Source organism: Gossypium hirsutum, chromosome D11 (genome assembly GCF_007990345.1).
Source record: "Gossypium hirsutum isolate 1008001.06 chromosome D11, Gossypium_hirsutum_v2.1, whole genome shotgun sequence".
Classification (NCBI taxonomy): Eukaryota; Viridiplantae; Streptophyta; class Magnoliopsida; order Malvales; family Malvaceae; genus Gossypium; species Gossypium hirsutum.
The window spans coordinates 6,552,053-6,574,993 of NC_053447.1; the positions used below are offsets into that span (position 1 = coordinate 6,552,053).

The 22,941-nt window shown below is 33.9% G+C and overlaps 2 protein-coding genes across 7 annotated transcripts; both read left to right on the top strand.

Moving 5' to 3' along the window:
• Positions 1-638: 638 nt before the first annotated feature.
• On the top strand, positions 639-10,138 carry LOC107911840 (uncharacterized). Of its 6 annotated transcripts, XM_016839791.2 has the most exons (17): positions 643-860; positions 1,216-1,329; positions 1,428-1,560; positions 1,743-1,803; positions 1,931-3,434; positions 3,547-3,578; positions 4,342-4,474; positions 4,830-4,927; positions 5,251-5,295; positions 5,847-5,952; positions 6,917-7,043; positions 7,653-7,768; positions 8,327-8,403; positions 8,719-8,853; positions 9,262-9,330; positions 9,530-9,823; positions 9,945-10,138. In XM_016839791.2, the coding sequence occupies exons 2-16, from the start codon at positions 1,230-1,232 to the stop codon at positions 9,800-9,802; spliced, it is 3,009 nt and encodes a 1,002-aa protein (XP_016695280.2). In that variant the 5' UTR covers positions 643-860; positions 1,216-1,229; the 3' UTR covers positions 9,803-9,823; positions 9,945-10,138. The 6 variants fall into 6 exon arrangements, with proteins under 6 accessions (XP_040961691.1, XP_040961688.1, XP_016695280.2 ...); XM_041105757.1 differs by lacking the exon at positions 9,945-10,138 and having other exon boundaries at positions 639-860; positions 8,719-8,815; positions 9,530-9,652; XM_041105754.1 differs by having other exon boundaries at positions 642-860; positions 9,530-10,138.
• A 5,473-nt stretch (positions 10,139-15,611) lies between these two features.
• On the top strand, positions 15,612-19,521 carry LOC107911841 (LRR receptor-like serine/threonine-protein kinase RPK2). Its single transcript, XM_016839794.2, has one exon. The coding sequence runs from the start codon at positions 15,846-15,848 to the stop codon at positions 19,266-19,268; it is 3,423 nt and encodes a 1,140-aa protein (XP_016695283.2). The 5' UTR covers positions 15,612-15,845; the 3' UTR covers positions 19,269-19,521.
• Positions 19,522-22,941: the final 3,420 nt, after the last annotated feature.

The window sequence follows — 22,941 nt, forward strand, 5'->3', positions numbered from 1 at the left end:
TTTATCCCATACTCTTGGATAATTTTAATCTAATGCATTTATAAGACTTTATAATTTTTTAAATAAAATGATAATTTTAAAATTCATTTAGATTTAGCTTTTTATTATTGTTGTTGTTGAGAAATTCTTTTAGAATTTTTTTAAAGTATTGGAAAAGTGTTTTATTACTTAAAATGTATTTTTTAACATAGTTAAAATGTATTTTTAAATATAATGCTAGAAAGTAAAAAATTAATTAATTTACATTATATTTAAATAATTTAATATAATAATATATGAAATATTAATTTTTAAGTAATTTTTAAATAATTAATATAGTGTATAAAAAACAATTATTGTAAATTATTTATAAAATCAATGATGATAAAATATTTTAAAATTTTTAATATAATTATATACATAAATATAAAATTAATTTTAAATTTTAAATAATTAATATAATATAGATATTTTGATATGTTTATTCAAAAAGGCAAAAATACAAAACTAAAAATACTTCAATATCAGTTTTTGTATTTGAGTGGAAAAACAAAGCTTGTTGGAACCTAGAAGTGCACCTGAGGGCAATAGATTGACAGTCAAATTGCATAAATATGACATAAATAATAACTACTATTATTATAATTTAAGTAAAATGACGCAAATCTAAAAAGGCCACTCCACTTTTCTCTACCATAGAAACTGCCTGACTCACCCCCTCCATTTCCTCTCTCTTCCCTTTTCTTGTTTCCTCTGCAAATGCTGATCTCCAAACCCAATTTCTCCTTTTTATTTTCTCTTTTGTCTAATAAAATACTCGACCCTTCAACCTATACAATGAACTGAATTCCCACAACTCTTTTCAGCTCAATACATATCAGGTTTCGTTGTTTTTTTTTTGGTCTTTTAAACATGTTTTCATTTGTTTTACATAATCCAATGGCTTATTTGGATGCATTAAAATGTTCTCTATTATGGTTATTTGTTTTGTATTTTTTACTTTTGTTTCTGCTAGAATTGATTAGTTTCTTAGGTTGGTTTCGTGTCTCTCTTATTTATTTGTTTTTGAATCAATAGTCTAGACAATGGCATTATCTGCTCCTATAGAGCAGACTTTTTTCTGATTTAAATTTCTTTACTCTTACATGATTTAATGACTTTTGTGTAAAAATGCATCACAATGTTCACTTTTAAGAGGTTTATCTCTGTCTTTTTTACTTTTTTGTTTCTCTACAGATCTTTATTTGTTTATGCTGGTCTTGAGATCTTTATTGATTTGTTTTTTCTGGAAGCAATTATCAGGGCAATGTCTTCTTCTTCTTCTTCTTTTTTTTAATTATAACGCAGAAGGTGACTTGCTTTTTATGACAGAAACTTGTTTGCTAATTAATTATAGTTGGTTTTGTAAAGTCCAAAAGGTTGCTAAAGTTCTTATTGTCTCTTGACAGAAAGCAAAATGGGTGTTTTTGTATTACCAAGTTCAGCCTTTGGGGTGCTTCTTCCCCACTTCCCTGTTGTTTCATTAGGCACGCCACGTGGGCAGTTTCATTTAGTCTTGGGAGGCTCTTCTAACAGGAAAAGGTTCTTTGTATAAGTTTGAACTCCATGCTTTTTTGGATAACTTCCTCAAAGCCTCTTGTCTTTTTCTTTGGTATTTATATGATGGTTTGACTTTTATACATATACTTATTTAGAAATGAATGGCTGTTATAGGAAATGCGAACTTATTATCAAATCATTGATGGAAGATGATGTTCTTGCAGGAAGAATTTACTTACTGGAAACTGGCAGTGCAGACCAAGAATAGTTGTTGCCTCAAATAGGGTGAGTCATGAGTGTTTGTCATTAGTTTTCCTTTATTTAAGAAATAAATGAATGTAAAAGCTAAGCGAGTGTTGTGCAAAGAAGTTGGGAATGGATCCTGATTTTTTTTTTTTAATTTCTGTGGCAGGATAATTCCAAAGACAATGTCACAGATGATGAGGATGGTTCTTTGTTGGGGAGTTATGAAATGTTGGAGATGAAAGAAGATGAGTTAGTGGAGGCGAGAAAGGCTCTTTCTGAGGTTAAGGCCAGACAAGCAGCCCTTGAAAAAGAAAGAGATCAATTGCTTGAAGACTTTGCTAGTTCTGAGGCTAAACAGAAGGAATATGTGGCTTCCGTTTTACATGACAAAGAACTGGCTGTTTCAGAACTGGAGTCGACCAAATCTCTGTTCCATCAGAAGCTACAGGAGTCAGTGAAAGAGAAATTTGCGTTGGAATCTAAGTTGGTTCTTGCAAGACAAGATGCTGTTGAACTTGCAGTACAAGTTGAAAAGTTAGCGGAGGTTGCTTTCCGACAGGCCACATCTCACATATTAGAAGATGCCAAGCTGAGGGTTTCAGCTGCAGAAACCTTGGCTGCTGAGTCTGCTTTTCAAATTGACGAACAGATAAGAAAATCAACCGAAGGTACTATATTCTCAATTATAGTGGAGTCTAAAGATGCTATAAATAAGGCCCTTGATGTGGCAGAAAATGCCATTGATGAGGCTACACAAGCTGTAGCAGTATTCACTGACGCTGTAAATCCCATTGATGTTATTGCTTCTGCTCAGTCTGAGAATATTAAGTTACAAGGTGCTGTCAGTGATTTAGAAGCTCAACTATTGGTTTCAAAGAGTGAGCTTGATAGGTTGAAACTGGAGTTGCAACAGGCCCAAGTACAAGCAAATGCAGCTGAACTCCGATCCAGTAATGCTGAGAAGGCATTGCTTGAATTCCAAGAGTTGAGTAGGAAAAAGGCTCTTGAGCAGGAAGAGGAGATTAGGTCTTTATTGGAGAAAATAAAGAAAGAAGCAGTTGAAAGAAAGAAGGTTTTGTCCAAGGCTTTTAAGGCTGAGTTGGAAAGCATCAAGGCTGCTGTTGATGCTTCCAAAGAAATAACATGTTCAAGAGAAAATGCCTACATGAGAAGATGTGAAGCCCTGCAGAGGTCACTGAGGACATCTGAGAGTGCTTTAAAGATGTGGAGACAGAGAGCAGAGATGGCACAGTCATTGTTGTTGAAGGAAAGATCAGAAAAGGAAGATGATGAAGACGTCATCTATATAGCTAATGGTGGGAGGATAGACCTTTTGACTGATGATGATTCACAGAAATGGAAACTTCTGAGTTATGGTCCACGTAAGGAGATACCTCAGTGGATGGCAAGAAGGATTAGGAGCATCCGTCCAAAGTTTCCTCCTAGAAAGACTGACATATCTAAAGCCTTAAATTCCAATTTTAAATCGTTGGAATTGCCCAAACTTGATGAGGTTTGGTCTATTGCTCAAGAAAAGCTAAGAGAAGGTGATATGCTGACTGAACATGTTATTGAAAAAGAAGTAATAGAGAAGAAACGGAAAGCTTTGGAGCGAGCACTCCAGCGAAAGACAGTTAAATGGAAGAGGATTCGAGAAGAAACAAAAATAGGTTAGTTTTCCTTTCTTTTTCTTTTTTTCTTAAATGTACTTCTTATCGTTATCTAAACAACTTTGTAGAAGGATCATATCTAATTTTTATTAGATTTTGAAACTCAATGCAGAGCCAGGAACTGGAACAGGACGAGAAATTGTGGTGAGTTGATGGTTGGGTTTACTCAGTCTTGATTCATACCTTATGACACTGACTAACAGAGGCTTCATGATTTTAACTTAAAGCTGAGATATCTATTAAATATATCATCCTGGTCAAATATCTATTATGTTTGGAAAATGAAATGATTTTATTTGGCTAATGATAGGACTTACATCTAGTTTACATATTTTTAGGTTTTGTATTTGTTTATTTAAGGGAGCATTACACCTTTTCTAATACTAACTTATGGTAGCATGGATCCATGCTATGTAATTCATTCCTTGGAGTAGTTGGAATGACTGATTTACGATCTTAAGTATGCACACGATTAAAATAAATGAATCTAAATCCATGGCTGATCAATCAGACTCACACCACATGATACCTTATTGCTTTCATTCCTTAAATCTTACAAGGTGGGTAAAGGTTTTCTTTTTCTGTTTTGGTCATATGGTGGTGCTGTCTATGATGTATTTTCAAAATCTTTCAAGGCACCTAGAGAATTCTCTGATTACATCAGGAACATTTTCTTGCCTATAACTTCATTCTTTGTCCATCTTGTCTCATTTTTATGGTAAACTTGGTAGGACTAGAGATAACTTTTTTTTCCCTACCAAAGGAACTTAAGCTTATTTGATTGAGGCTCGTGTGAGGTTATTGATGTCTAACTATGAAACAGATAAAAGTATTATTCATTAAAGCAGATATCAATCTATTGTTCAAACTTTTATCACTCATAATTCTTAATTTCTTGGTCTTCAAGTTCCAAGGTTTCAATTGGGAAAGTTGGAGAAGGCAATGGTACCAGGAGCTAGCTTTCAAGGCAGCTGATTTATCTCATTCTGGGATAACAGCAGTATGGCTCCCACCACCAACACAATCTGTTGCACCCCAAGGTAAATCTCCAATAGTTTCAATTATTTCATCTACTATTATCTTGTTTGTCATCAGAATTCTTGTTCATCTGAAATTTAAGCTATTCTATCACCTTTTATAAAATAAATTGTCATTATAGATGACATACACTGTATGCATGTGGTTATTCTGGACCGGAGAACAATGTCATGCTCATGTTATGATAATGTTGCAATCCTAAGAAATCAACTTAATGAGCTGTTAGTTTTTCTTCTGACTTTATGTGTTCAGTAGTAAGAATATCATATCAATTAATATATTTGCGGTTGTTAAACATTGTGGAGGTTCATTTTTGTGTTTCACACACTGTTATAAGTTTTATGGAATAACATGCAGGTTATATGCCTTCTGATCTTTACAACTTGAACTCCTCATATGGATCTGTCGAAGACCTGAAATCTTGTATAGAGGAAATGCATTCTCAGGAACTTCTGGTATGTGGACCAATTTTTATGAATAGTAGCTTTAGTGCTTAATTTTTGGGTTTCCTTTCTTCTTGCTTCTGACATTTTCTTATTTTTGGTTCAAAGTGGAATTTCTCTGTATATTTATGGGCATTATTCAGAAAATCATTGGGAGTAATAACAAAGTGTTTGGAGCAGATACAACTGTTATTTTGACTTTTGAACTAATCTTATATTCTTTAAAAGCTATTTAAGGGTACATTATCATGAAACCTCATCTTTCCTCTTGGAAGCTGCAAACATGATACTTTTATGGTGAACTGAACCTTATATTTTGTTGCCTATGTACGCAGGCATTGGGAGATATTGTGCTTAACCATAGATGCGCGCATAAGCAGGTAGCCCCTGCTTGTCTTTTTACCTTGATAATTGCTTTTTCTAAAGTCCCAAATTTACTTTTTTTTTTGTGACTGTATTTCCATATCTGAAAGACTTGGTAAACTTCACTCTGACAAAGAGGTATTCTTCATGTTCTGCAAACTATGATCAGTAATCTCAAATATGTATATTTTATCTATAACTAAATGTCCCTTTGATTTGAAACTATGTAAGAATAAAGTGAGTGGTTTTGGATTCTTTATTTGTTTTCTATTTTCCAAGAGAGTTTGGTTATTTATTGCTGTACGTGTCCTTTTGCTTATTTGCTTATTTTAAGTTCAAATACTGGAAAACCAATTTATTTTGTGGTTGTTAATAATCCATTGTATACAATCTTAACTACAAAAACTGAGAAAAAAGTTTGCTGCTAACCTTTCTTTGTGAAGTCAAATTACATAAATACAGAAGTATAAACTTCTAACTATGGCATTACTGATCTTTTAATGGCATGGCTGAAAGCATGACAATAACTTAACAAGTCTATGGTTTAAATAATTTTTGCTCATTTCAGAGTCCAAATGGTGTCTGGAATATTTTCGGCGGCAAACTTGCATGGGGGCCTGAAGCTATTGTTTGTGATGATCCAAATTTCCAGGGCCGTGGGAATCCTTCAAGTGGTATGTATATGATATTAGTTTGTTTTAGAAGTGCTGAATTGAGTAGCAACCTGGATCATGATTGTCAAATTTAAGGCTATGTTTGTTGTGTTTTATGTGGAACTAGGCTCTAGCAATTTGCAAAGGTTTTAAACAGTTATGTTTCTTAATCAAATCAATAACCTTTAAATAGGTTTCTACATTTTCCTGGTAAAAGAAAATTTAAATAATAAAAAAAGACACTCAGAGGTGGATTGAGTTTTACCATATTAAATTATACTCTTCATTCATTTATAGAGATAGCAGCTGGAAGAGATAGTTTATTGCCTGCCCCGACCCCAACCTGATTTTTACTTATATATACTCCAACCACCTGCCCCAACTTTATTCAATACTTTAGCTTGTGACTCCAATCCTGGAATGATTTTGCCGATCCCACCTCAATCCATCTCAAAATTTTACATAATCTTCTATATGATAAAAGTAAACTAAATATATCATGTAAAATATTGAAAAATTAAGAAATTGTAATCTAAATTATTTTTTTATAAAATTAAAATGTTATAAATTCATAGAAAATTCAAAAATATAAAAGATATAAAATTAAAAGAGGAGCATTCTAGTAAAGATATTGGGACGGGTAAATTTTACCTGCCCCGACTTGACCCCAAAATTTGAATGAGCAAATTGTCCCACCCCGCCCCAAAACCTGATCTTTTTTAAGCCGTACCCCTATAGTGTGGGGGATTGGCAGAACCTAGCTGGTTAGGGGCTTTTTGCCACCCCTATTCATTTAATCAAAGTCCAGTGGCTACTAGAAACTGATCTAAAATATGTGAACTAGAGCAATGACATTTTGACAAAGTGCTGACTAACTACATTAGAGATTGGTATTGATTGAACCAGATGGAATGATATTTCCAATTATTGAGTTCATAAAAAAATATGACTTCCTATAAATTTAACTGATAAGTGTTACTTTTAGGTGATATCTTCCATGCGGCACCAAATGTTGATCATTCGCAGCACTTTGTGCGAAAAGATGTAAAGGAATGGTTATACTGGCTCCGTAATGATATTGGTTATGATGGGTGGCGGCTTGACTTTGTGAGGTGAGGTGTTTCTGTTGTCCTTCTATACTTACATGTCATCCTTTTATTTATCGTGTGTGTTGCATGTGAACAATATATACGTTAATAAAAATAATAATTAATGTAACAGTGAAATATTAAAAACTATATAATTAATGTAAACATTTTGTAGTGGTAAACCACTGGCAGGGGGAAACATGTAAGCACTTAAAACCAACCTTGTAATTCTACATGTTTGAATTAAGTTGGTATTTTATAACGTAGAAATTATAATGCATCATTTCATGCAATACTTCTTTTTCTTTTTTGGTAGTAAGCCAAGTTCTTGCAATATTTCTAATATCATGTATTCAGGCTCAATTATCTAAGAATTTGAATAGCCTGATATTGCATAGAGTTGCAATACTTCATACATACAAGCTTAGTATACATATATGTATTATTTATATATTCCAGAAAGAGAAATTGTTGATACTTGCAATGCATTACAAAGTTCAAAGATTAGTTTGAGTTTTTGGATGAGAACTGCCTTAATTACTGGACTCCAAAAAGGTGGAAATAGAAGGCAAAAGCATTTGAAGCATACCATGGATGATGCCGTTGTTAACAGCACTAATGCCTTGTTTGCAGAGGCTTCTCTGGAACCTTTGTGAAAGAATATATAGAAGCTTCAAATCCTGCATTTGCTATAGGAGAATATTGGGACAGTATGGCTTATGAACATGGTAACTTATGTTACAATCAAGGTAATCATTTAATATTACCTATGAAATATGAAAATTTTGTCTGATTTTGTTCGAGATTTTGGACAATAGCAAACTCCAATTTCCTTAAGCTTGTATAATCTTTTGTTCCCATTCTCAAAATTACAACTTCTTTGCCAGGCATTTTATTGAAGTAGATCTTATACGGGGGCTTTTCAAAAGTTCTTGTCAATAGTCAAAGTTATGATATATGAAGTTTTTTCCCTCTAATTTGTGTCAATAGTATCATATTCATTGCACAAAAGTTGTTTTTGGTTGTTTAGTCAACTTCGCTTGTTTCTTTCTTTTTTTTTTTTTGGGGGGGTGGTTGGCTTGGTTTACACGTTATTCAGGAGTTTTTAAATCAGTTTCAGACTTTGTGCAGTGTGCAACATGATCCCCATTTTAAATCAGGAAGCCTCTCTTACTCATGTTTTGTGCCTCTAGGTCTTTCTGGTCACTAGATGAAAGTACCATGTGTTTCTTTGTCCCTTAATATATATATTCTTAGAGTTACCCTAGTCCCTACAATGATATTTGGGACATTGTTTACATGTCTAGATGCTCACCGGCAACGGATAGTAAACTGGATCAATGCCACTGGTGGTACTTCCTCAGCTTTTGATGTCACGACAAAGGTATTCCTTGATAGATTTTTACCCCATTTTGAGAAAGAAATTACTAAAAAGGCTAGTGTTTGGACAAGCCAAAGGGGGCCCTGCCTGCCTGCTCCCCTTTTGCTTTGTCTATTTATACTTTGTGCATGTTAAATAAATTAACGTCCCATTATCATTATAATTCCTATCAGGAAATTGTTGTGTATCATTTATCTGAAATATGGGCTAACCTCATGTTTCCGATGACCATATAATTTCCATTATAAGCATTATAGAAAATTTGTTGTCAAGATAGCTGCTGCTTCCTCCAAATGAAGAAATAATTTGCCATTGCAGGGGATACTCCACTCTGCTTTACATGATCAATACTGGAGACTGATAGATCCTCAAGGAAAACCAACAGGAGTAATGGGATGGTGGCCTTCACGCGCATGTACGTTTTTAGAGAACCATGATACGGGATCTACCCAGGTGCTCCCTATATCTCTAATGGAAGTGCATATATACATTGCATATGCAGTACACAAACTCGAAGCAGTACCATTTTTCTGAGAGTCGCATAAGTGTACTTTTGTTAACACCTTAATCCTGAAGCTAAAAGGAACTTTTAAGATTCTATGGCTTTCATGTCTCACTTTGAGGGTTAAAGTAATCTCTTTTCTCCTTTTTAGTCCAGATTAGAGCATAGCCAATTTCAGAATAGTGTATACATCTTGCAGTCATTTCAGTTCATGAACTTGTGATCTCTGACACCTCTTCATCAACCCAAGTACCTGTAGATGGCTATAAAGTGTCTCATGAACTTGTGATCTCTGACACCTTTTCCGTAAATAATGTCTGCATCAATCTAAAATTTCTAACTTTTGAGTTTTATTTTAGGGTCACTGGCCTTTTCCCCGTGATAAGCTTACACAAGGATATGCTTACATCTTGACGCATCCGGGAACTGTAAGTTGTCATCAAAATCTCTATATGATTCTAAACATGGGCACAACCAGAACTCTGAGAAATATATGTTCTTTTACAGTATGTTTTTTTTCCCTATTTCTTCAAATGTCTAATAACGGAGCATCAAAGGATGGACATGATCTAGATTTCATACTTTTATAATGCACTCTTGTGACATTTTCCACTCTTAATATTGCAGCCTGTGATATTTTATGACCACTTCTATGAATTTGGCATCCGTGATGTCTTGACGGAATTAATAGAAGCTCGAAGACGGGCTGGGATCCACTGCCGAAGTTCTGTCAAGATATACCACGCCAATACCGAAGGTTATGTTGCTCAGGTCAGCAATATGCTAGTGATCAAGCTAGGGCATTTCGATTGGAATCCTTCAAAGGAAAATCAGTTGGATGGGAGTTGGCAAAAGTTCATTGATAAAGGAGCAGATTATCAAATTTGGTTAAGACAGTAATTCAATGAAATCAGCAAAAAGGTTAGAAGTTATCCTCTGCCACATTATCTCTACTTATAATAATAGAAGAATATCTGCAATAGTACACACACAAAAATAAAATAAAATAACACACCCCCATCTGCGTCGACTACAATATCAGCTTCAGCAATGGCAACATAAAACCTTGAACAAGGATCGGGAACGGCCGCATCTCTATCAAGCAGCATGGGAATTAACGTTATGGTTTACAGACGTTATGGTTTAAGTCAATAAATCTGATATGCTGATTTCAGCCATTCTTATGTACTTTTTTCATGTTTAGTGCCAATGCTTAATTTTTGTTGCTTTCTTGCATAAGATCATGTTTAATATTTGGGACTGTAGTCATACTAAGCAAATTCCCTGTCAATGTTGTGGAATCTGAAACCAGAGCTTGATGCATTTGGTTAATGAAAATATTTATTTTTCTTTTAAAAAAATAGAACCTCGACTTCAATATGGCAACTTGGCAATTTGGGTTCCCATGGAAAATCTCACTAATTTTACTTTCACTTTAATCAAATTTATTTCCATAGGGACCCCCATTCTTTTACCTTAATATATAGTGTCCCCTAAAAACAAAGGTAATCTCAAAAAGCGTATAAGAAAATTAAAAAGAAAGGATAATGGACCCACTTTACCTTCTGGAAGGATACGCACGTGGACTTCTTTACCCACCTCAGAAATCCAAATAAAGCTTTAAAGTGTATCTACTGACTACTGCACTAATTTAAAGCAATTTGTCACATTGAGGGATTGCTTTTCCTTTAGCTTGTCAAGTAAAATTATTAGGTTATAAAAAGCATAACAATTTGTAACTAATATATAAAGCTTGCAAATAAAAAAATTATAAGAAAATAAAAAAAAATTTACTCTGCTTTTATATTTTCATAACTATATTTAATGTTCAATTTTACGTATTAAAAATTTATTTTAGATAGATTTTTGTTGACAAATGAAATCAATAAGGAGTAGATGGTGATAATGATATCGGTTCACTTTAATTCGGGGTAGAGAGTTGCATGTTGGTAAGAGGAATTGAGAGGGTGAGTGTGTTTAGGAAGGAGTTAAGCGCTCTATGGTCCCTTGTGTGCTATAGGCGAGCTCATATAAGGGAGATATAGGATGTCATGCGTGTTTGAGTTTATTAATGGTTAGAGTCACACTTTGTCTCCTTGCAATCGCGGTGATATAACTTTCTAGATTGGAGAGATGACATTTTAAAATGGCCAAGTAATTAATGGATCTAAAGTTTCATGCGCTCCTAGTGGAGATAGCTTAGTGAGAGCTTACCATGATATTGTTTAATGCCTACGTTACGCCTAATGTGAGGTTTGTCTAATAAGAACTCATGTATTGTATGAGGCTCGTCTGTTAAGGAAACGTGTAAGGGACTCGAGAAGGTGATATAAATTTTTTAATATATTCTTATATTTATATCGTGTTTATATTATTTCATATAATATTTTTTTATGTTGTGTTGTTGTTGTATTAATTAAATTATTATATTGATTATATAATTTAAATGTTAAATTTAAAACTTAAGGTAACATGCAATGTTTATACTTTCTTTTAAAAGGGTAAACTATATAAATGGTTTTCAAATTATGCATGTAATTTAATTTTTAAATTTTTTTAATTTAGGCATTAATGTTTGAATTTGTTCTTATTTTGGTCACTCGTTATTAAATTGATAACGGAAAGTCTTTTTCTAACTGGTATAATACATTTAGTCCTAAATATTTACATATTCTATCAATTTTATCTTAATTCTAAATAATTCAATAAATTTAACCCTTCACATTTACAAATTATATCAATTTCATCCTCAACTTCCTAATTAAAACTTTCAGCTTTTAAAATAGAGACATCTCACATCTATAAATTTGTAATACCTAAAGAAGAAAAAAACTTCTCTCAACTAACGAGCTGTTTTTCAAGCCAATTCCTGATACCAATAAGTTTGTCTTGAAATTTTATTTCCTTTTACTCTTTTTTTTTGTATTTGTTTTCTTCTGAATATAATGCTTTATAACCCTTTGATTGATAAATTTTAGCTAAAGGAAATAGAAAAACCTTAACAAAAACACTTTAGATTTACTCTTGTTGTAAATAATATGATATTTCCTTCAAGGTACATAAAAATAGCCCTCGGAAATTGGTCCTTGATATTTGAAATTAAACCAAGAGTTAAAAAAATCTTTAAAAAATCCAATTGTTTGATCAATAATCATATAAGAAAACATTATGAACATTTAATTTTTCACAAGAAAAAAATGCGAAAGAATTAATTGAATTTCCTCTTGTTACATTGATAATAATTTTTTTTAATTTTATAAACTGGTTAATAGATAATTATGTGTTTTATTTAATTTTAATTATTTGTTTTTAATTTTTTAATTTACAATAAGTAATATGTATCACTAATAACTTGATTTAATGTCAAATCATTTACCAAATTAATTAAAAACTAAAATTATGCTAGTCAGAGTGAACATTTTTTTTACAAATATTAAATTATTTATACAATTTTATTTTATATTATATTTTTAAATTTTAAATTTTCTATTATTTTTAATGATGTTTAGTTAATTTCTACTATTAACTTCTTAAAAATATAAACAAAAAGAGTTATGCACCGAATTTGATACTTTCAACCATAAATAAAACAATTAATAGATGTTCTATTTTAAAAGCTGGAAGTTTTGGTTAGGAAATTTGAGAGTCAAATTGACAGAATTTGTAAATATGAAGGGTTAAATTTATTAAATTATTTAGAATTAGGATCAAATTGATAGAATAAGTAAGTATTGAGGACTAAATATGTTATTATACCGGTTAGAAAAAGGCTTTTCGTTATCAATTTAATAGCGGGCAACCAAAACAATAACGAATTCAAACGTTAGTGCTTAAATTGGAAAATTTTAAAGTTGAGTGACCAAAACAAAAATGCGAATCTAGTTGCATGACCATTTGTAAATTTACCCTTCTTTTAAGTAAGAAATAAAATAAACGTTTTTAACATTAATTTTAACTAATGATAACAAATTCGAGGTTTTGGGATTTTGATGTTTCAAGATGAAGTTTCATTTCATGTAAATTACGTGTGACTTTTATATTTATTTTAATTTAATCCACAATATGTAAATCTTTTTCAGATTTATTATGATATTTCTGTACTTAAAACTTTAGAAAACCAATAAATAATGTAGCAAAATTTTATCAGGTTAAACTATTAAAATAGTATTTTTTTATTTACCTTAGGTTATATTTTTGTCACTTTTGTTTGAAATGTCATGTTTTAGTCACTTACGTTATCGCGTTGTATCATTTTAATAACTGAGCCATTAATTACCGTTACCGGTGTAATGGTAAGCTGACGTGACACGTTAAATTATCATTTCAAACAAAAAATTTAGGTTAAATTATACAACCAGTCCCCATATTTGTTTGTTTTGAGCAATTTAATTTTTTTCTTTTATGTTTTTTTAACTTTACTTTTTTTTTTCTTTTTTTCCATTCTCTTTTGTTTCTCCTTCTGTTTTCCTCCTTTCTCCATTTCTCTTAACGTAGTTTTTCTATGTTTTTCATTTGTTAAAACTAATCCCTATACTTTTATTTTTTTGAACAATTTAATTTTTTTGAGTGTGGTGAGCTTGTTAACTAGTTTTAACAAATGAAAATTACGTTAAAAGAAATGAAGAAGGGAGGAAAACAGAGAAGAAACAAAAAGAAAATGGGAAAAATAAAAGTTAAAATAACATAAAAGAAAAAATTAAATTGCTTAAAATAAAAAAATATAGGAGCCAATTGTAGAATTTAACCTAAAATTTTCGTTTGAAATGATGATTTAACGTGCTACATCAGCTTATCATTACACTGTTAATGATAATTAATGACTTAGTGATTAAAATGTTACAACATGATAACATAAGTGATTTAAACGTAGCATTTCAAATATAAGTGACTAAAATATAACCTGAGGCAAACAAAAGTGATTATTTAGTAGTTTACCCTTTTTTTGAATTATATAATATTAATAACTATTTACGGGAAATAACAAATTAAGTTTAAAAAAATGTATAAATCGACCTTAAAGATAATATTGGAAGCTAAATTCCTAACGACTACTAGGGCCCTAAACATGATAACATAAGAGACTAAAACGTAACATTTCAAATATAAGTGACTAAAATATAACCTGAGGCAAACAAAAGTGATTATTTTAGTAGTTTATCCTTTTTTTTGAATTATATAATATTAATAACTATTTACGGAAAATAACAAATTAAGTTAAAAAAAATGTATAAATCGACCTTAAAGATAATATTGGAAGCTAAATTCCTAACGACTACTAGGGCCATAAATTGACGGTGCTGATGCATTTATACCGGTCTGTGGGACCCAAACACCTTCTTGTTGGTTTTTTCTCTTCCGTTTAAAAGCGACAAATCCTAATGGCTTGAACTATTTTAAAGGACAACCAACAGGAAAATTAAAAGGTTAAATTTTGCTATTAGACTCTGTATTACTTGTATATTATTGATTTAGTCCCTATACTTTAGTTTGGTTTTTTTTCGTCCTTGTATTTTTCAAAATTCAAAATTCCAATCTAAAAAAGATAGCTGTTAAATTTATTAAATTCTATTACTTCCAAAAAGTATTATGCTACTAACATATCAACACATTTATAATACTACAGCAGTTTGTTATTTTCAAATATTACTAAAAAAAATTAGTTAATAAAATCATGACTATCATTTGTGTCAAGATTGGAAATTTAAGATTTGGAAAGTATATATACTAAGAATTGTCAAAATGGACTTAATCTACAACTTCACGCACAATACTAATTACAAAATTTGAAATGTACAAATACTAAAATTAACCAAAATAAAGTACAACGACTAATATAAGAAATTTTCCAAATATTTGAAAATCTAAAGTCGAAATATTTGTAATAGAACCATGAAATTTTTGTTCAATTTCCAAAAGCCCCCTCAAAGTTTTGACAACTTTCTCAAATTCTTGAAAACAAACATATGAAAATTTCCTTTTTTCCTTACGTTTGTTTATTGAGTATTTTCAAGGACTAAGAAATAATAATAAAAAACCCATCACAAACCAAAATTTTTGAAAAAAAAAATTTAAAAGACATAAATAAAAAAGTTTTAGATAATGGTTAAAATATATTTGAAGTACCTCTACTTTTTTGTATATCTGAAATATAGTCACTTTCTACTTTTATTTTCAATAATGTAATTTTTTTTTACTTTTTAGATTTTTAAATTCAATGAAGAATGTAAAATTTGTTTTGATAAATTCACGAAAAAATAAAAACCCACTTAGCACTCTAGTTAAAAAAATGATGTTATAATAACCTAAATTTAATAAAAAATTAATCGTGTTAATAATTGAACTTATATTTTTAAATCCGAAAATATAAAAACAAAATTCTTAAAAATAAATAAAAATTTAAATTTAAATATTCCAACATATTTGAACTTAGAATAGTTTTTATTTGTTTCCTTCCAAATAAAATATCACAAAATTCTCTTTTCAAAAATGCCGTCAAATCATTAGAAAATAAAATCAATTAAGTGAACAAGAGCATATATGTCCACTGTATTTGGAAATAAGCAAAAAATCCAATAAAAAAGGACTCAATTAAAAAATTTAAAATATTTCGGATGCTTTCATAAATAAAGCATACTTAGCATACCATTCCATAAATTGTTCCTAAATTGAAATATAAAAATTCTGAAAAAGAGAAACAGAGAGACGAAAGAAGAACAAAAAGCCAAGTAAGACGCGCATTTCATTGTTGAAAATTTTCTTTCCCAGTTTTTTCTTCCAATTTTTTCTCTCCCTCCAAACAGCCTAAAAAGATTAGGGTTAGGATATTAGAAAAACACACACGGAAACCGGAAGAAAAGCCCAGATTTTCATCATCGGATTGTTGTAGAATAAACTTAATGAAAGCTGTATTTTTTTAGTGTTTTAGAGTACCTGTATCTAGAAAATGGGTTTCTTTTCAGCTTCAGTGATCAAGTGGCAGCCATTTTTCTTACTCTTCTCCTGTGTATTGAACAGTGTCGTTTTGGGTGATAATTCTTCAGACAAAGCTGTTCTTCTTGAGTTTAAGAAGTCTGTCTTAGATCCTTCAGGGCTTTTATCAACTTGGACAGAAAATTCCGGTCACTGTTCATGGTCTGGTGTTTCATGTGATAAAAACTCTAAGGTTTTGTCTCTTAACATAACTGGTTTTGGTAATGGGAAAAAAGGTAATTTCAACAATACGAATGCTTTTCTCTCGTTTTCTTGTTCTGATTATAGTGTATTTCCATTTTATGGATTTGGTATTAGAAGGAATTGTGGGGAAAGTAATGGGGGTTTGTATGGGAAGTTGTTGCCTTCTATTGGAAAATTGAGTGAACTTAGAATTTTATCACTTCCTTTTCATAGATTTGGTGGTGAAATTCATGCTGAAATTTGGGAGTTGGAGAATTTGGAAGTACTTGATCTAGAGAACAGTTTGTTATCTGGGACTTTGCCTGTTAGTGTTTCTGGGATAAAGAACTTGAGAGTTCTTAATTTGGGGTTTAATAACATTAGTGGAGAGATACCAAGTTGGCTTTCAAGTTTGAAACAAATGGAGATATTGAATTTGGCTGGTAATCTCGTGAATGGAACCGTTCCCGGATCTTTTGGAAGGTTTCGAGGTGTTTACTTGTCATTTACATCGCTCGGTGGCTTGTTGCCCCCTGATATTGGTGAAGGTTGTAAGCTTGAGCATTTGGATTTGTCTGGGAATAACTTGGTTGGGCAGATTCCTGCTAGTTTGGGGAACTGTAGTCAGTTGAGGTCGTTGTTGTTGTATACAAATTTATTGGAGGAACAAATTCCTCACAAAATCGGTCAGCTTCGAAATCTTGAAGTGTTGGATGTTTCAGGGAATAGTTTGAGTGGTCCAATACCTGTTGAGCTTGGAAATTGTTCTGGATTGACTGTGCTTGTGCTCTCAAATATGTTTAATCCATATGATGACCTTGCCATTGCTAAAGGCGATCGAAGCACTGTAAAGGATGATTTTAATTTTTATCAAGGTGGGATTCCTTCTGAAATCACGAAGCTTTCAAAGCTGAGGATATTATGGGTTCCGAGGGCAACGCTTGAGGGAAACCTGCCAAGTGATTGGGGTGCTTGTGATGATTTGGAGATGGTAAATTTGGCTCAGAATTTTTTTGCCGGGGAAATTCCTATTGGTCTTAGTTACTGCAAGAAGCTCCGGTACCTTGACTTAAGCTCAAATAAGCGGCTTGCTGGAGAGCTTATTGAGGAACTTGCGGTTCCTTGTATGAGTGTGTTTGATGTCAGTGAAAATTCCTTGTCAGGTTCCATCCCTAGATTCTACAACCAGGGATGCCCTGAAGTTCTGACCTCAGATTCATATGCCATTGAACCCTTCAACCCGACTTCTGCTTATTTATCATTTTTGGCAAGAAAACTTCAAGTTGGAACACATTTTGAGTTCTTTGGAGGAGATGGTGGTCCTACTGTGTTTCACAACTTTGGAGATAACAATTTTACTGGCAGTGTCTTGTCGGTGCCAATCCCACCAAAAAGGTTAGGGAAACAGATTTCTTATGCATTTTATGCTGGAGAGAACTTGCTCAGCGGACCATTTCCACAGAATTTGTTCGAGAACTGCAATGAGTTGGGTTCGCTTTATGTTAATGTTAGCTACAATAGAATGTCTGGTCAGATTCCAGCTGAAATGAGTAAAATTTGCAAGTCTCTCAAATTTTTGGATGTGTCTGGGAATCAAATTACCGGGTCCATTCCGCCTAGCATTGGAGACTTGGTTTCACTTGTTTCGCTTAATTTGAGCTGGAACCTGTTACGAGGCTGGATTCCAAGCAGTTTTGGGCTGATGAAGGATCTCCGGTATCTTTCTTTGTCTGGTAACAATCTGACCAGATCTATTCCTTCCACCTTTGGCCGGTTGCAATCTTTAGAAATTCTGGAGATGTCCTCAAATTCTCTTTCTGGTGAAATTCCTGAAGGTCTGGTTAATTTGAGAAACCTGACTGTTCTTCTGCTCAATAACAACAAACTCTTTGGGAAAATTCCCTCTGGTTTGGCAAATGTGACCAAGCTCTCTGCATTCAATGTATCCTTCAATAACTTGTCTGGGCCACTACCCTCAAGTTATAATTTGATGAAATGCAGCAATCTTCTTGGGAACCCACTTCTACAGCCTTGTCATGAATACTCCTCAATGTCATCTTCAGATCAAGCGAGAGCAGGGAATTCACAAAATTATGCTGCATCACCAAGGGGATCCGCAACCCGAAGGAATGGAAATAATGGTTTCAATTCAATTGAGATAGCTTCAATAACATCTGCTTCAGCCATTGTTTCAGTTCTTCTGGCTCTTATTATTTTATTCATATATACCAGGAAGTGGAATTCAAAATCCAAAATTATCAGCACTACGAAAAAAGAAGTCACGATTTTCACAAACATTGGGGTCCCTTTGACATTTGACAGTGTTGTGCAGGCCACGGGGAATTTCAATGCTAGCAACTGTATTGGGAATGGAGGTTTTGGGTCAACTTATAAAGCAGAGATCTCCCCTGGAGTCTTGTTGGCTATAAAGCGGCTTGCAATCGGACGGTTGCAAGGCTTTCAACAGTTTGATGCTGAAATTAAAATCCTTGGGAGATTGCGCCACCCAAATCTTGTCACTCTTATTGGTTATCATGCCAGTGAAATGGAAACATTCCTTGTATACAATTATTTTCCAGGTGGTAACTTAGAAAAGTTTATTCAGGAGAGGTCCGCAAGAGCTATGGATTGGAGGATACTTTACAAGATTGCTCTGGACATAGCCCGTGCTCTTGCCTACCTACATGATCAGTGCGTCCCACGGATTCTCCATCGTGATGTTAAGCCCAGCAATATCCTCTTGGATGATGAGTACAATGCTTATTTATCAGACTTTGGTTTGGCCAGACTTTTGGGCACATCTGAAACGCATGCTACCACGGGTGTTGCTGGAACTTTCGGATATGTTGCTCCGGAATATGCAATGACTTGCCGTGTTTCTGATAAAGCTGATGTTTACAGCTATGGGGTGGTGCTCCTTGAGTTGCTCTCAGATAAGAAAGCTTTGGATCCATCGTTTTCTCCTTACGGAAATGGTTTCAACATTGTTCAATGGTCATGCTTGCTCTTACGGCAAGGCCAGGCCAAGGAGTTCTTCACTGCAGGGTTATGGGATGCAGGGCCCCAGAATGACTTGGTTGAAATTCTACACTTGGCTGTTGTTTGTACTGTTGATTCGCTCTCTACTAGACCTACAATGAAGCAAGTTGTCCGACGTCTGAAGCAACTTCAACCACCATCATGTTACTTACATGATGAAGTTTCCCTTCATTAACATAATGTTTCAAGGAGAGGTAAAGCTCTTTGTTATTGTCTCCGGCTGCCCTTAGGTAGAGTTGTTAGCTGTAGTTATTGCCACTTTGTAAATTGCAACACAGGTTTTCCCCAATTTTCTGATGCTATTTCATCCATGAGTCTGCAGAAGAATGCAGATGCGTGTGTATATATATATTTATTATCCAAGCTGTACAGTTCTATCCGAGTTTCGTTTGATGTCTGATAAAACAATAGAATGATTTTGCAATTTACACGATTCAGTGTCTTGTCTATTTTAGTTCAGTTTTTATGAAAATCATTTCTGCAACTCAGGAGCAAGTTATGGTGAACAGTTGAAGTTACGTTTCCATTCGGATCAGTTTCAATTCGGATAATTATGTATTCTGATTTGATTTTTGGTTTGCAAGCATGTTTGAGAGAAACCGCTCTATTTCATGCTTGTTTAGGGCCAAGCCAACTTCAATTGCCCTACTCCCTCCCATCTCTTCTTTCAGCCATGGAAATAGCTTCATTCTTATCAATGGAAACAACCACCACTTTCCAGGGCCTTTCTCATCCAAATCGAGGCGATCCAGAAACTGTTATAATTTGTACAGATCCTGCTGGCTCCTTGAATCAAACAAAGTCTCTCAAAAATCCATTTCTCCGTTAATCCCTTCACCGTATTGTTGCAGCAAAGGCAAACCCGGTTTTCGAAATCCTTAAAATCTCTTAACAAATATACCTTTCTCCTCATTTTATTGAAATCTTCTGGAGAATTGTAACTGCGGCTCGAACTAGATTCGGAGACGCTCCTTCGTCTGTTGAAAGCTTTCAACCTTTTATTACCGATAGTAATTGTTAGCCACTGGTTCAAATACAGCACATCAAGGTCAGTCAAACCCTTTAGGATCTTCGATGATGTCATGTCCCTAAAAAAAAGTGGAGTTACTTCTGGTAGCGACCTTGAGTTTTCTTTAGTCCCTTTGCTTGCACGTGTAAGCCCAGGATTTCATAAACATGGATGTAGTTTTTCCTTCAAGAATTATGTGATGAGCTGTGATTCCAAAGGAAAAACCTTGACTAGGAAAAAGGGTTATTTGAAGAGCTAGAATTGATGCTAAATCATCTGAGGATATCAGGTGAGGTGTCAAGGGATGTAACTCAACAGCTTCATAGATTCCGTTGCTGGAGAGACGGCGGAAATCTGCATCAGACTTGGCATCTGTGAGTCAAAGTCCATTCGGAAAGGATGGGTTTGGGGGGCATTTGATGGCCACTTGAGGTTTCCAGCGATAGAGAGGTAATGGTGGAGGGTTAGTGTTGCGCGGAAGCGTGTGAAAGAGTAAAATTATTGTACTGAAAAATCACACTAAGTTCAATTCCCAGGAAAGAGAGGTGGATCACGAGGATCGCTTACATACCAGATCTTTCCTAGCCAGAATATCCCTCTATCGTAATTTAATAGCACAATAAATCACTACAATGACACTTGCAAAATATGCAGAACAAAAATAAAGAACACTAGAATTTTAACGAGGTTCAGCAAATTTTGCCTACGTCCTCGGGCACTACCAAATATATTTCACTCCAAAATATAAGTGAAAGTTTACAAATAGGGAGAGAGAACAATTGCCTTAAGTAGAGAATGGCAAGTGTGGGATGAAGAAAGTAAGAAATGGTTAGGCCTATTTATAGTTGAGGTTCAAGGATCAACTTGCAATGTCCCTATACAATTAGGGACCAAAATTGCAATTATCTCATGCCAACTTTTAACCCAACTTGCCAACCAATTTTACTTTCTACTTTCGGTGCCCACCCTTTTTGACTTTTCAAACAATGGGTGGGTTCCAATAATCTTCACCTTGAAGATTTGATTAGGATAATCTTATCTTCACACAATTCTTTCTGCCTTTGACAACAATACTTGATAGTGCCTTCTTCAACTGTTAAACTTGCAGGATATTAATCAAGTTCAAACAATGTTCGAACTTGGTTGCTGTTACCACCTTGGTCATCATATCTGCGGGATTATTTGCAGTCTTGATCTTCTGAAGACAAATTTTCCCCTCTTCAATAATTTCCCGCACAAAATGGAATCGTACGTCGATATGTTTTGTACGTGCATGATAGACTTGATTCTTTGCTAAATGAATAGCACTTTGACTATCACAATACACGTTAATATGCTCCTGAACCAACCCCAAGGTTTTAGCCATACATTGTAACCAAATAGCCTCCTTTATAGCCTCTGTTACAGCCATGTACTCGGCTTCTGTGGTTGACAATGCAACTGTAGACTGTAGTGTAGACTTCCAACTTATTGGTCCTCCAGCAAGTGTAAACACATAACCGGTGGTTGATCTTCGCTTGTCCAAATCACCGGCATAGTCAGAATCAACGTACCCAATAACACTTTTACCAAGTGTATTATCCTGCTTGAACAGTAATCCAACATCCACGGTCTTCTGAATATACCGTAGAATCCATTTCACAGCTTGCCAATGTCCTTTTCCAGGATTATGCATATACCTGCTCACTATACTAACTGCCTGTGAAATGTCGGGTCTTGTACACACCATTGCATACATCAAGCTACCCACTGCATTAGAATACGGAACTTGCAACATGTATTCTCGTTCCGTATTCGTCGAAGGAGATAGTTGTGCAGAAAGCTTGAAATGAGAAGCCAACGGGGTACTTACAGGTTTGGTCTGCTCGTTCATGCCAAATTGCTGTAGTACTTTCTTCAAATACTGCTTCTGAGACAAGCTAACTCTGCCATGAGCTCTATCTCTACATATTTCTATGCCAAGAATCTTCTTAGCTTCACCTAGATCTTTCATCTCAAACTCGAGATTGAGTTGAGTCTTCAATCTCTCAATCTCAACTTTGCTCTTAGATGCTATCAGCATATCATCAACATATAAGAGCAAGTATATGAAAGTTCCTTCTTGTAGCTTCTGAAAATATACGCAATGATCAAATTTACTTCTTGTGTACCTTTGCCCTTTCATGAACTGATCAAATCGCTTGTACCACTGCCTCGGAGATTGTTTCAATCCATAAAGCGACTTTGTCAGTTTGCAAACCCAATTTTCTTTATCAGCAACATTGAATCCATCAGGCTGAGTCATATAGATTTCCTCTTCCAAATCACCGTGTAAAAATGCTGTCTTCACATCAAGCTGAACTAGTTCAAGATCATATTGCGCAACCAAGGCTAGCAAAATCCGAATAGACGAATGCTTCACAACTGGAGAAAACACTTCATTGTAGTCTATTCCTTCTTTCTGAGCGTAACCCTTTGCTACCAATCTAGCCTTGTATCGAATTTCATTTTTACCAGGAAATCCTTCCTTCTTTGCATATACCCATTTGCATCCAATTGCCTTCTTTCCCTTGGGCAGTCTCACCAACTCCCAAGTCCTATTTTTATGAAGAGACTGCATTTCTTCATTCATAGCTTGCTTCCACTTTACACCATCAGAGTTACTTATTGCTTCTGTGTAAGTGGAAGGAACATCATCATCTGCAATTGGAAGTGCATAGGCCACCATATCGTCAAAGCGAGCAGGCTTACGAATCTCTCTTCTTGGCCTCCTATATGCAATTGAATCTTGTTGCTGTAGAAGTTCTTGGGTCGAAACTTCTTCATCATTTGTTCTTTCAATATTAGCTGGATCATCATT